Source organism: Euleptes europaea, chromosome 16 (assembly GCF_029931775.1).
Source record: "Euleptes europaea isolate rEulEur1 chromosome 16, rEulEur1.hap1, whole genome shotgun sequence".
In the NCBI taxonomy this organism is placed as follows: domain Eukaryota; kingdom Metazoa; phylum Chordata; class Lepidosauria; order Squamata; family Sphaerodactylidae; genus Euleptes; species Euleptes europaea.
Window position 1 is genome coordinate 55,719,569 of NC_079327.1, and position 13,222 is coordinate 55,732,790.

Below are 13,222 nucleotides of genomic sequence, written 5' to 3' on the forward strand. Positions count from 1 at the left end.
GGACCAGAACCAATGGGTTGAAATTAAATCAAAAGAGTTTCCATCTAGACATTGTCTAGAATGTCATACATGTGACACTCCATGCAGCACACTGGATAGCCCCCAACCTCCGCTGGCTTTCTATCTTCATAACTAGTATTTTATTTATTTATTTTTGGTGTTTTAACCTTGGAAATGAAAAGTGTCCTGCCCTCTATACCCTGCACCCTTCCTTTACTGAATAAGGACCTAGTTCTCTGGCTTCCTTGCCCTGGTGGTAATTCACACTGATGCTTAACTCGCTCGGTACTCCTGCAGGGCACACAGATCTACTCTGCCCCGATAACAGGATTCTTTCTCCACCCTATAGGGTCCCTGGGTGTTTTTGTACCTCTGGTGAGGAGGAGCTTTGCCATTTAAATGCTCACAGCCGTCACCTCTTACACACAGCACCACCCAGCACTAATCAAAAACCCCTCTTCAGCAGGCAACAAGCAGGCTATACGCACCCACTCAACCTCAAACACAGTCCTCTCACAGCAACCTCAGTTAATGCTCCCCAGCAGTTTTAGAAAAGGCAAAACCGGCACTCACCTTGCCAGCAGCTCTGCCTCTCTTAGTCCAGCCCAGCTGATCCTACCCTCACTCCCATCCTATCCTCACTTCCAAGTTCTATTATATTCCTATCAATATTACCCTGCATGTCAACACAATTGTCCCTTTGGACTGACTTGTCCCACCTAGAGGCTCCCCAGCTCCTGTTGGCTTTCCCCCTGATATTAGTTTAAAAACTTCTCTGCCACTTTTTTGATATTAATCGCCAGCAGCCTGGTTCCCTTTTGGTTCAAATGATCCTGTCTCATTTGTACGGGTTTGGCTTGTCCCAGGAAGTTCCCCACTGCCTAACAGATCTAAACCCTTCCTTCCAGCACCACTTTCTCATCCACTCATGGAGACCTCGGATCTGTGCCTGTCTAGCTGGCCCTGACCATGGAGCCAGTAGCAATTCTGAGAATATTACATTTGAGGTCCTGGCCTTTAACTTTCTGCCTAGTAATATGTATATTTTTCCTCCAAGACCACACTGTTACATTTTCCAATGTCATTAGTGCCAACATGCACCAACATGACTGCTGACTCTGCCCTAGCACTACCTATCAACCTATCTAGACAGTGCATGATGTCCACAGGCAGGCAAGTCACTATGCAGTCAAAACGCCTGTCACAGACCCCTCTTTGTTCCTAATAATCAAATCACCCACTACCAAAAGCTCTCCTCTCCCTAACCCCAGAGGGATATCCTCGGTTCGAGAAGATATTGGTCCATCACCCAAGGAAGGAGTCCCTTCTAAGGGATGATATCCCACATTCTCAAACTGATGCCCTTCGACCTCAAGTCTCCCACTCTCCCCGACAGCAGAAGAGCTATCACCATAGGAGTGGGACTATTCTGGTAAATCCCTGAAGGTCTTGTCCCCAAACCTCTCTCTCTGCTGCAGCATCTCCAGGTTAGCAACCCCAACCTCGAGGCAATGAACCAGCTCCCTGAGAATTGAGAGCTCCATGCACTGAGTGCATACCTATAATTTCTGCCCAGTGGGTAGATAATCATACATGTGGCACTCCCTACAAAACACTGGATAGCCCCCATTCCCCTGATGGTTTTCTACCTTGATAACTGGTTTAGTCATTTAAATAGGGTGAAATAGGGTGCTTACCTGAACTTGTGCAAGAATATAATTTAGATAAATTCTACTGAATGTTAACTGTTTAAGACAAGAACTATGCTTCATGTTATAACAACATACCAGCATATATTGTACTAGTAAAAAATAAATATATAAATCACTATTACAGCTCTTCTTAAGATCAATGTTTTGATTAATGTGTTCAAGTGTTGGTGAAAATAATTTGCTGCTATTAATTAAAGTATGCTCTGAATTAACTGTTCTGTGATATTTCTAATACCATATAACTGAAGGTAAACAGAAATTTATATTAGATTGTTATGAATTCACATTTAGTTCCACTAAATTCTTCATCTAAATTAAAGGATGCCTAGGGAAGCGAAAGAGAAGTCAGAAAACATTTTCAGACTGACATTTAAACCAAATGGCAATTTCACCATGGAAATGAGGTAAGCTACTATGTGTACAACTTTGTCTTGTAAATACTGTTACCTTTAGTAATCCAAAGGATGAAGCAACTATTGCGATGTTACAGTGAACAACCTCAGCTAAATGTCACCTCAAATATTGCTATAGAGTCTTATGCTTAAAATGCATACACAAGTAGACGAAATCAGGTTCTCAAAGATGAGGCAATTTTAACTGATCAGTAAGCGCACAGAGACATAAATCATTTTGTTCAGTATAGCTTTTTATTCATATGCTTAAATGCTAGTTGCAGTTTTTAATGCATTTTCTCCCAATGAGGTATTGCTAATATGCACATCAAGATTTATACAAATAAATATATTTAAATGTTAGTGTATGGATGAATTTACTATTTCTAGAACTCTAGACACAAAATAGACAAAGGATTCAAGTAGGAAATATCTGTCTTCAAAGATCATAGAGGCATGGGATCACAGAAACCCATGTGGTTGCTAGCCTTTGGGGAGGGGGCGTGACTTAGGCTTGGTATGCAGAATGTCCCAGGTTCAACCCTCAGCATTTTCAGTTGTAGGTGATGTGAATGATTTAAGTGAGCCCATACTTGCATATTTACTGTTATGACAAACTGACATCCATAACTTCTCGGAGAAGGATGGTTTCTGTTAACTATGCTAAACTTGGCAAATTAAGTTGCATATGCTAGAGAGTACCATTATTTAAAGAGTATAGTGTATGTGAAATATGTCCAGTATATACACCTGCTGATTGAGAGGAATCTGAATATAGATATCTATGGGTGAAGACATTTATCCATTATGCTATATAGATTTTTTAAGGGCCAAACTAATACAAGCTTTGCCAGGAAAGGGCCAGTGTACAAAGCTGAGGACAAGGTGTAAACCAGGCAGTTCCTTCCTAAACCTTTTCACCTTTATTCACCTCTAGAGACACGTTTCCAGAAATGCTGAAGCCATGGGGAAAATGTGCTTTTTTTTTCAATTTTGTTCAGAGAAAAGCACAAATCCTGTGAAAATTATATGCAATACTCACTTTCCTATAAAGCCTGAACTTAGCGTACTGCTTTTTGAAGCACAAATACATCATTTATAACTTAGACTGCTTCCACACAGAGGGGTAAAAAATGTATCCCCGCTCCAGATGCAGCACAATAGCACTGAAGTATTTAGGGACAAAGTCCCACAACTGCACAGCCCCCTCACTTCCTCCTTCCCAACTGAGCAGAGGTGTGAAGCTGCAATGCAGGGCAGCTGTGAACAACAGCAACAACTGGTAAAAGGAAAGGGGGAGACACAAAGCTAAGCTCCACCATTTTAAACCTTAGCTCCAACCCATACCCAGAAAGGCTGTGAGTAAGTTTGCGGGGAGATCCTACAGGAAATCTTGGGGGCAGAGAGTCACATTGGTGTGCAGTGCGATATGATGATGGCACTTCCGGTTTTGTGCTGGAAGTGATGTAATGTACAAATGCCTGTGAGCCCCCGCCAATATTTTCTCCACTGGTCTGTGAAGTTGCAGCAGGGAATGGGGGGCAATTCCATTGGCCTCCCCCTCCCCCAATTGTGGGAGAACATACAAATGGATGCTCTGCTCATGGCCCTCCCCCAGTTCCACCTTTCAGCCAGATAAGGGAAGTTCTCTTTTGAACACACTCAAAGAGGAAAGCCCTGGGAGAACCACAATGGAAAGCCTATTCCTGACTTCCAAGGACAAAAGTCTACAGGAGGTCAGGAAGGGGCTGCGCTGGTGTTGGGGCCCCCCATGCCAGCGCCCAGGTTACTTACACCGCCGTGAGTGGCCCCAATGCTGGCGGGGAGGCCCAGACGGTGGGACTCCTGGTGCTCCCGCAGCAGTGCCGCCCATGGACACCGGCTGGGCCTTCCACCGGTGTCCCACCGGTGCAAATCCCCATGCTGGCATTCTAGGGGGCATGCCGGAGGTGGAGCTGCCTGTAGGCGGCTTCCTGTCCCCGTTTGGCCCAGAATGCAAGTGTTGAGAATGGTGTTGCTGTGCCTGCTTTTTAGCAGGTGCAGCATCGCTGTTCTCTATGGGGCAAAAAGCCCCATTTTTACAACAACAAAAAAAGCCTTTAAAAGGCTTCTTTTTAACCTTTTGGCAGCCCTGAAATGGCTTTGGAGGCACTGCGGCGGCACCTCAGCCACGCCGTCCCTGGCCGCTGAAAGGTGAGGAATGGGCAGTTAGTTTTCTACAGACAAAATTGCAAATATACCCAAGTACATTGTTTCTATTCAAAAGTGTATTATGGGGGCAGAAATAGAGGCTTACAGTCACATTAGGGCTACCAGAATATTTGAATATCAAATTAAATTTGGTAACACTCAAAACACTGAACTCTCTAATAATGTCATCAGACACACTGAAGCATATTAAATGTTGCCAAAATTATTCACATTTAGACAATGACAATATCCTTGAAAATATGCTGTGTATGTCTATAAGATACATAAAATATTGTCATACTGTAGTGTCTTACATAAATGTTCATGATATACATTCTGAATGAATAAAAGCTTGTGTTGAAAAGCATTTCACTCACTACAAAAGATAAAACATTTAAAAGGAGATTTTTTTCAACTCTCTCCCAAATCCCAGTTTTTCCATCAGATAAACTGAAGAAGACATTGAAAAACTCTGTTTCAGGCTTTCTCGTATCTATTTACTCTGCCATCAAAGTTGTGGTCAGCTACTCTTTGGACTCCTATCTCTTCCGTTTAGAAACAGGCCCAATTGACTAACACACCTTTCAGCAAACACTGTAATCCAGTCAGTTGTGTATGTTTAAGGACAAACTAGACATTACCGAATCCTGTGATACTTCCCTCCATTTTCTAAGTTAATCTTTTAAAATATGAGGCTTGCTGGCTCATCAGCAACACTTTGCATGTTATGTGGTGCCATGGTCAGAATGCTGGATTGCGATGTGGAGAGATACAGGTTCGAATCCCCACTCTGCCATGGAAGCTTGCTGAGTGACCTTGGGGGCCAGTCACACACTCTCAGCCTTAACTACCTCAGAGGGTTGTTGTGAATATAAAATGGAGGAGAGGAGAAAAATGCAAACCACTTTTGGTCCTCTTAAGGGAGAAAGTCAGGGTATAAATGAAGTAAACAAACAAATACATTAAATGTTCCACAATGTTCCACAAAGTAAAACTGCAAGTCAATATACATCTAATAAAATTCTAAGGTTTTTCAGAGAATTAGTAGCCAGAGTAATTTCTGTAAATATTTTTTAAGGTGCTGAAAAAAATTGCCTATTTAAGTAGCTCAGTATCTTATATTTGTGTGAGCTACATACGTTATTTTTGGGGGGACTATATTGCAGACAAGCATCTGTCTTAGACTAATTCTGGGGAAACAATTATAAATATGTACATTACAAATAACAGTCCAACGCCTTGTCACATCTAAATATGACATTTGGAACAGTGTTTATATTTTCTGTTTTGCTGCCTTGTGAATTAAAAGAAATACTGGCTTGAATGCTAAAGCAGTGCAAAATATGCCATTTTCTAAAGGAAGCAGAATGAAATAGTAACACATTTCTATTGAAAATGGGGTCATAAATATGCATTCCGTACAGAACTCCTACTAGTAATTTCATAATCATGTGAATGATTTATATTTATTTATTTGATTTATAGACTGCATATATTTATATTCAAAATCATCAAACAGAAGCCATATATAAATCTAGTGGATGGGACCTTGAAATCCAGTGTTAAAAAGGTGGTGGGAGGAAAGCTTTAAATGTATCTTTTAAGAGAGACAATTGAGTTAAACAATCAAGCCCCCAGGCTAGAGTTGTGCATATCGATAAACCCAAACCGAAAATAAACCCAAGAAAGGCCTTTTAGGTTTCTTTCAGGTTTAATTTAACCTGAATATTAAAACTGGGAATAAAGCCAAAGCCAGATGGCCAATTGCCGAATCAGTCAAATAGGTATTCAGCTTTTTTTCAGCTTCAGCTTTCCCCAGGCTTTTCTCAATCGGAATTTTTGATGAGCTCTGGGGGAGGCATGTTTGGAGATTAGAGTTCCCAAATTTTCAAGGTAGCTTCAAGGGACTCTCCCTACATGAACACCAAACGTTGGTGAAGTTTGGGTTAGGGGGTCCAATTTTATGGAGGAGGGGGTTGACCACTTCAGGACCCCTTAAAATTGGACCCCTGTCCCAAACTTTATCAAATTTCAGGGCTCATGCAAGGAGAGTCTCTTGCAGCTACGCTGTAAATTTGATGACTCTACCTTGAAAAATGCCTCCCTGGGGAGAATTTTAAAAGTACTTACTTTTCACAGTCTGTAATGGCCACTTCCTCTCCAAAGAATCACAAGAAAACTCAGTTTCCCATGAATGCTTGCAACGGGCCTGTGCAAAGCTATTGCTCTCCATAGCTTTGTGTGGGCTCATTGCAAGCATTCTTGGGAAAGTGAGTTTTCCCATGACTCTTGGGTACGGATGCAGCCATTACAGACTGTGAAAAGTAAGTACCTGTAAAATTATTCCGGGGGGGGGGCATTTTTGGAGGTAGAGTTCCCAAATTTTCAGGGTGGCTTTAAGGGACTCTCTTTGCATGAACCTCAAAGTTTGGTAAAGTTTGGGACAGGGGGTTCAATGTTTTGGGGTCCCAAAGGGTTGACACCCTCCTCCATAGAGAAGCATTGTAAAGTTTACAATGCTTCTCTATAGAGGGGGGAACCCCTTCGGGACCCCATAAAATTGGACCCCCTGACCCAATATTTACCAAACTTTGGGGTTCATGCAAGGAGAGTCCCTTGAAGCTACCCTGAAAATTTGGGACCTCTATCTCCAACAATGCCCCCACAGGAGCTTTGAAAAATGTCCCCATTGACTAAAATGGGCCTAATTTTTTTGGTAAACCCAGAAATAAATCTGAGTACACCTTTACCAGTATGGGTATTCAGCTTATTTTGGATTTACCCGGAAAAAACAGGCCCAATAAACCTGAACCCGAAATCTACCCATTTCTTTTTTTGCACATCCCTACTCCAGGCAGAAACACATTCAGAGAGACCATGCCTCCTGTCATATGAACAGAGCATGTACCCTGGAGCATTCACCCTCCTGTCCCCCACACAAACACATTATTCGGTTGCTACACATTGCAGGGGGAAATTGACAGGGATGGGAAAGCTATATTTCAGGGAAACTTATCAGCATCTAATGATGTTTTAATAACATGTTTAATAAAGAATTGCAGGGATTCCCAGAACACACCAATCTACTTATTTACAATTTTATAAACTGAGCAGATGCTATGTAAGTGTAGAATTAGCCATACCAGGAATTCTAGAGTTACAGCAATTCCAGGTCCTCCCCAGAAATCATTTTAGTGGCTCTGCCAAGCAACTTCAAGTTATCTATACTAGTGCTCATATACCCCTCTCTTAGCAGAGTGAGAATTACTATGAAAAGGCAGCCTTGCTTACAGCTGTGAACAGTAGGTTGAATCAACCAACAACATTCCAAGGGCCAGAGCAGCAGCCACCGGACAATACCATCTCTATGCCTCCTTGAGATTCTCTCACATTTCTACTGTTTTTCTCCTGTAAGCTTTCAGACTATTCCCCATACAGAGACATTACAGACCCTTAGGTATCTATTATTTTGAATTTACTACAATACCAACTATGCAATGATAAAAGAAAATTAACGTACCTTGTAAAATTACATCTACCAGTACATCTTCAAAAGTAGGGTTCCTGAAAGTTATGATGATAGAAGAATGATAACCCAGGCAAGCGCTTACACTAGCTGGTTCCTGTGGCTTAGGAATCAGACCAACACCAGATAAGAAAAATATCCACTCTTCAAGCTGTAGAATAAAAATGTTCATATTATTAATTTGCAGCCAGCTTTTTCCTCCAGAAAATTTGTAGTACACTATTAAACAGAGTTACACCCTAAGTCAACTGAAGTCAATCGACATAGAATGATGTTTAAGACTACAGTGTCACAGTTGAAATGAAAGAATGGTGGCCCCAATCAAGTAGCTTTGGTTCATACTGTACACTCGATCTCCAATTCACATTCAGATACAAGAATGGGCTGCCACTGAAGAATATTTTGTATTCACAATCCTATCAAAGTCCTTGAAATGTTTTGGATTATGACCACTTTGTGCAGTGGTCCATTTGAAAGCCACTTAGGACAATGATGATGATAAAAACAGTAGTGGCTGCTTCATCCAGTTGGATGATAACTTTCCCATGATGGAGGAGTGACCTGGCCCCCTTCTGCCTGATTTGTACAATTCTTAGACCTCAGAAAAAGACTGCATAAATCAGGTGTCTACATGTCACAACTATGCCACATGATACATTTCTCCAGAATGCTAGATCTAATTAACTTCTGGTTTTTATTTAGTTTCTTATGCCATACACATAATTTAATAGCGGAGTTTCTAGATTTGTCAACAAAATGTAGTTATACATGTGTGCAAAGGAAAAAAACTTCAGTTGGTTAAAAAAATGTTTTTGAGCATGTGAATAGTGTGGATAAGAGACATCCAATATATAAGCACAAATAGGATGCAAAACAAAAAACTTAGCTCTGACACAACCTCTATTCACTTCAATACAGTTTGTGTGGGGACAGCAATAGGTGGATAGTGACCCAATTCTGATATAATTCATACATTTTAATGACCCTTGCCCCCTTGTTAAGAAGCCAACTAATCATAGAATCATAGAGTTGGAAGAGACCACCAGGGTCACCAGGTCACACACCCCCAGTGACCCCTACCCCATGCCCAGAAGATGGCCAAGATTCCCTCCCTCTCATCATCTGCTTAAGATCATAGAATCAGCATTGATGTAAGCACTTGCTCTTGTTGCACTCACACAAGCAATACTCGCAGACAAACAGTCCAAAGAAGAGTTGACTTTAATGGAGAACAAACAAGTCTTCAGAGCTTGCAGAAATAAAAAGGCAGGAATGGAGCAAAAGGAACATACAACAGAATATATGGGGGAATAGTTCTAATCACGATAGCACAGGTTGGCATGGTAACCCCTCAGTCCGACAGGGCAGGCTCCCACGGGCACCCGCTAGCTTCAAAGGGAAAAGGAATGCGATCGTTAGGGAAACAGTCCTTGAACGTGAGTCTGTGAGAAAACGAAACTATCTCTAGACAGAGAGCAGGCCTGACATTCTGCTCCCCTTAGGGCCCCCTCCCGTCCTGCAAGGGGGACGGCTTGTGGGGGTAGGCGATGTGGAAGGCGCGCAGAAAAAGCAGTTGACATTCTTCGGCTATGTCATTTCACACCATGGGCTAACTATGGACCCTGACAAAGTGCAAGCAGTACTCGATTGGGAGCTACCCTCCACCCGTAAGCAAGTCCAGAAGTTTCTTGGATTTGCAAACTTTTACAGAACATTCCTCCCCAATTTCGCTCACATTGCACTCCCCATCACAGACCTCCTTAAGACTAAGGGGAAGGGGAATGCAGCTACTTTGCCCAACGCTCGAGTAAATTGGACCCCCCACTGTCAAACAGCTTTTGACACACTGAAACGCCTGTTTACTTCTGAACCTGTTTTACAACACCCAGACTGTAACCAAATGTTTATTGTGCAAGTCAATGCATCTGATGTCACCATGGGGGGAGCCTTGTTGCAGCGGGGGGAGGATGGTCAATTGCATCCGTGCGCTTACTTCTCTAAAAAATTCACACAGTCCAAGCTCAACTGGCCCATATGGGGAAAAGAGGCTGCTGCTGTCAAGCATGCCCTGACTGTGTGGAGACACTTCTTAGAAGGTTCCAAACTGCCATTTGAAGTCTGGAGCGATCACAAAAACCTGGAGGCCCTAACAGGGGCTCGCAAGCTGTCCGCGAAACAGGTGCGCTGGGCAGACTTCTTTGCCCAATTTCGCTTCGATTTGAAACATGTACCGGGGAAGCAAAACTTACTGGCCGACGCTTTGTCTAGAGTTCCCCAATATCCTACCAAACTTGATCGGCCCACTGACTCGCTCTTCACCCCTGCCCAGCAACGTGTATTGCCCACGCTCGCAGTGCAAACGCGATCCCAAACCCGGTCACCGCCACTGCCGTCGGAGGATGGGCAACCCTCGTGCCCAGCTGAGCTGGAAGGGCCGCCCGTCGTGCTGTCTCCGCCAACTGAACAGCCTGTCGTTCCCAAAATACAGAGCCCCGGCCGCTCAGCCCCGCTCCCTCCCGGGGCACCGGCTCCGCCTGCACCACCTGCCTCCACGACTCCCGGGGTTGAGAGGGTGGAAGAACTGCCTGATTCATTCATAGAAATTCTGCGTCGTAGCTACCAAGCTGACAGCTCTGCACAAGCCTTACCGGCTACTCTAGTGAAACGGGGAGACTTTTGGTACAAAGATTCCAAGTTGTATGTTCCTGCGGGGTTCAGGGGGGAGGTGTTAGGCTTGGTTCATGGAGTCAAGACGGCTGGACATTTTGGGTTCCTCAAAACTTTACATTTATTACGGCGTCAATTCTGGTGGGCAGGCATGTGATCGGACGTAGACTCTTTTATCCGCAGCTGCCCCGTCTGTGACGCAGCCAAACGGCCCCAAGGCAAGCCGCTCGGACTCTTACAGCCCTTGGAGACCCCCTCGAAACCCTGGGAAGTGATTGCAATGGATTTCATGACGGATCTTCCCCCCAGTGGGGGGAAAACAGTGCTTTGGGTGATTACTGATCTGTTTTCTAAACAGGTGCATCTTGTCCCTTGTATTCCTTCCGCCCCAAAACTGGCCCGCCTCTTTGTGTCACATGTCTTCCGACTACATAGTTTTCCGTGCAAGATTGTGAGTGACAGGGGGGGCACATATGTGGCCAAATTCTGGAGGGCTTTTCTGAAATTGGTTGGGGTGGAACAGGGTCTGTCTAGTGCCTTTCATCCTCAAACTGATGGTCAAACAGAGTGAGTGAATGCTGTACTGGAATGCTATTTACACTGTTATGTTAATCACCACCAAGATGATTGGGTAGATTTATTGCCCTTTGCCGAATATGCTTACAATAATGCAGTCCATCAGTCCACTGGGTTTAGTCCCTTTCAGGCAGTGTATGGCAGAGACTTTCACCCCGTCGGGCACTTTGATGTGTCCGGAGAGGGGGGGCACTCTGACATGAGCGAGTGGGTGCACACTATCCAAACAACTTGGCCATGGCTCGTTAAGAATTTGGAACGAGCCATGCGCAAATACAAAGTTCAGGCCGACAAGCACCGTTCCCCAGAGAAGGACTGTAAGGTGGGGGACCTAGTGTACTTGTCCACCAAGAATCAGTGCTCCACTCGCCCCTGCGGCAAACTCAGCGCCAAATATGTAGGCCCTTTCCCCATCTCCCGCATCATCAACCAAGTCACCGTGGAACTCTCCCTCCCAAAATCTCTACGCAGAATTCATCTGGTATTTCATGTCAGTCTCCTCAAACCGTATGTGCCCTCACAAAAATGGCATCCAGAGCCACCGCCCGAGGTGCCCGAGATGGTGGGGGGAGGAGCCTTTTGAAGTTGCTAAAATCTTAGATTCGCGATGTCACCGGGGCACCCTTCAATACTTAGTCCACTGGAAACATTTTGGCCCCACACAAGATGAATAGGTACGTGCCGGGGACGTTTCCGCCCCCTGGTTGGTTCGAGACTTTCATGCCGCTTACCCTCACAAGCCTGCCAGTGGGGGGTGAGGGAGGGCTTTTGGAGGGGCAGAATGTCAGGAGCAGGTCCTGGGAATGGTATGCCGTGGTTGCGAGCAGCTGTTGTGTTCCTCGTTCAAGGTCTCGCCTGATTCCCTGTTTAGACTTCGCGCCGTGAGAAGCACCGAGTGCCCCATTGGTCTCCTTTGGTCTCCGGGGTGGTGGTGGTTACCATGGTGCCCTGTTATCAGTCTTCGTTTTGCTACTTATGTTCTGTTTCTGCCTGTCACCTGCATTAGAGTCCATTTGACTTTTAGGCTTCTGAAACCTGTTGACTTTTCTGAATAAACCTGATTTTCTGGACTAAGCATCTCATGGAATTTATTCATGAAATTATCACGGGGCTGGAGCTGACATATATAACTTGTTGCAAGCTGCAAGTTGCCACAGTGCTTCCCGTGGCTCTGCCCTTCCACATCTGTGCTGGGATTCAACCTGACAGCTGGCATATGCTCCTCCTTCTCTTCTTCTCATGTCTGTGGTGCTGGGGACTCTCCCTGCCCCAATCTTCCGCCAGGAGAAAGATGGGTGGGGTGCAACGCTGTTTGTCTATGGACTGATGGAGTAGTGAACTGGAAAGCTGAGGAGGAGCAGCTGCTGCCAAGAGAAGTGTCCAGGATGCCAAGGTAAGTGAGTGAAGGAGGAAGACATGGGACGCTGCAGCCGCTGCAGCCAAGGAGACAGAATCTACCACAGGCCTTTCCTAAGCACCGCCCCAGGTCACCCCATGAAGCCTGCAGCTTGTAGGAAACCAAGTGCCACGGCTTTTCCAGGATTAAGTTGACAGAGGCAGGCAGGCAGGCAGGCAGATAGGTAGGTGAGGGAATCCTGTGGCCTTGGAGGTGTGGCAAAAGGTGCTCCTTTTGCTCTCCTGAAACAAAAAATTTTCCCCTTTCACTCTCCTGTGTTTTCTTCCAGCCAAGCCCAGCTTTGGTTCTCCTTTCAGGTTTGCATCCCAGAAGAAGAGGAAGAAAAAGAGGAAGAAGAAGACTGTGACACACAGGACGCAGCCTTGGAGATGTGGTGAAAGGTGCTTCTTTTGCTAAAATTTTGTCTATGTTTGGGATGACATATGTTTGTGAGCAGCTCTTCTCCTTAATGAATGTTAATAAATCAAATGTACGTTCTCAGCTTATAGAGACACATCTGAACAGCATACTCAAAATTGCTACAACACAGACTTTGACTCCAGATTTTGTTGCAGTAGTTCAGAGCAAGAGGTGCCAATTATCAAAGACTGGTAATTAAAGGAAAATACAATAAAAGTACTATTGTTGTAAGCTTGTTTGTATTTTAAGTAAAAAGTAATACCTTTAAAACTGACTGCCTGTGTCTTCTATAAAGTACGTATCACCGGTACCTGGCATTACATTTTATGGTATTTATTTATTT

At 44.3% G+C, this 13,222-nt stretch overlaps 1 protein-coding gene across 1 annotated transcript in view; it reads right to left on the reverse strand.

The window, feature by feature from the left end:
* Positions 1–13,222, reverse strand: part of CFAP47 (cilia and flagella associated protein 47) — a 380,184-nt gene that overhangs the window by 59,984 nt on the left and 306,978 nt on the right. The window contains exon 65 of the mRNA XM_056861810.1: positions 7,815–7,971. Coding sequence (XP_056717788.1) covers positions 7,815–7,971 — 157 coding nt within the window. The remainder of the gene's footprint in view (positions 1–7,814; positions 7,972–13,222) is intronic.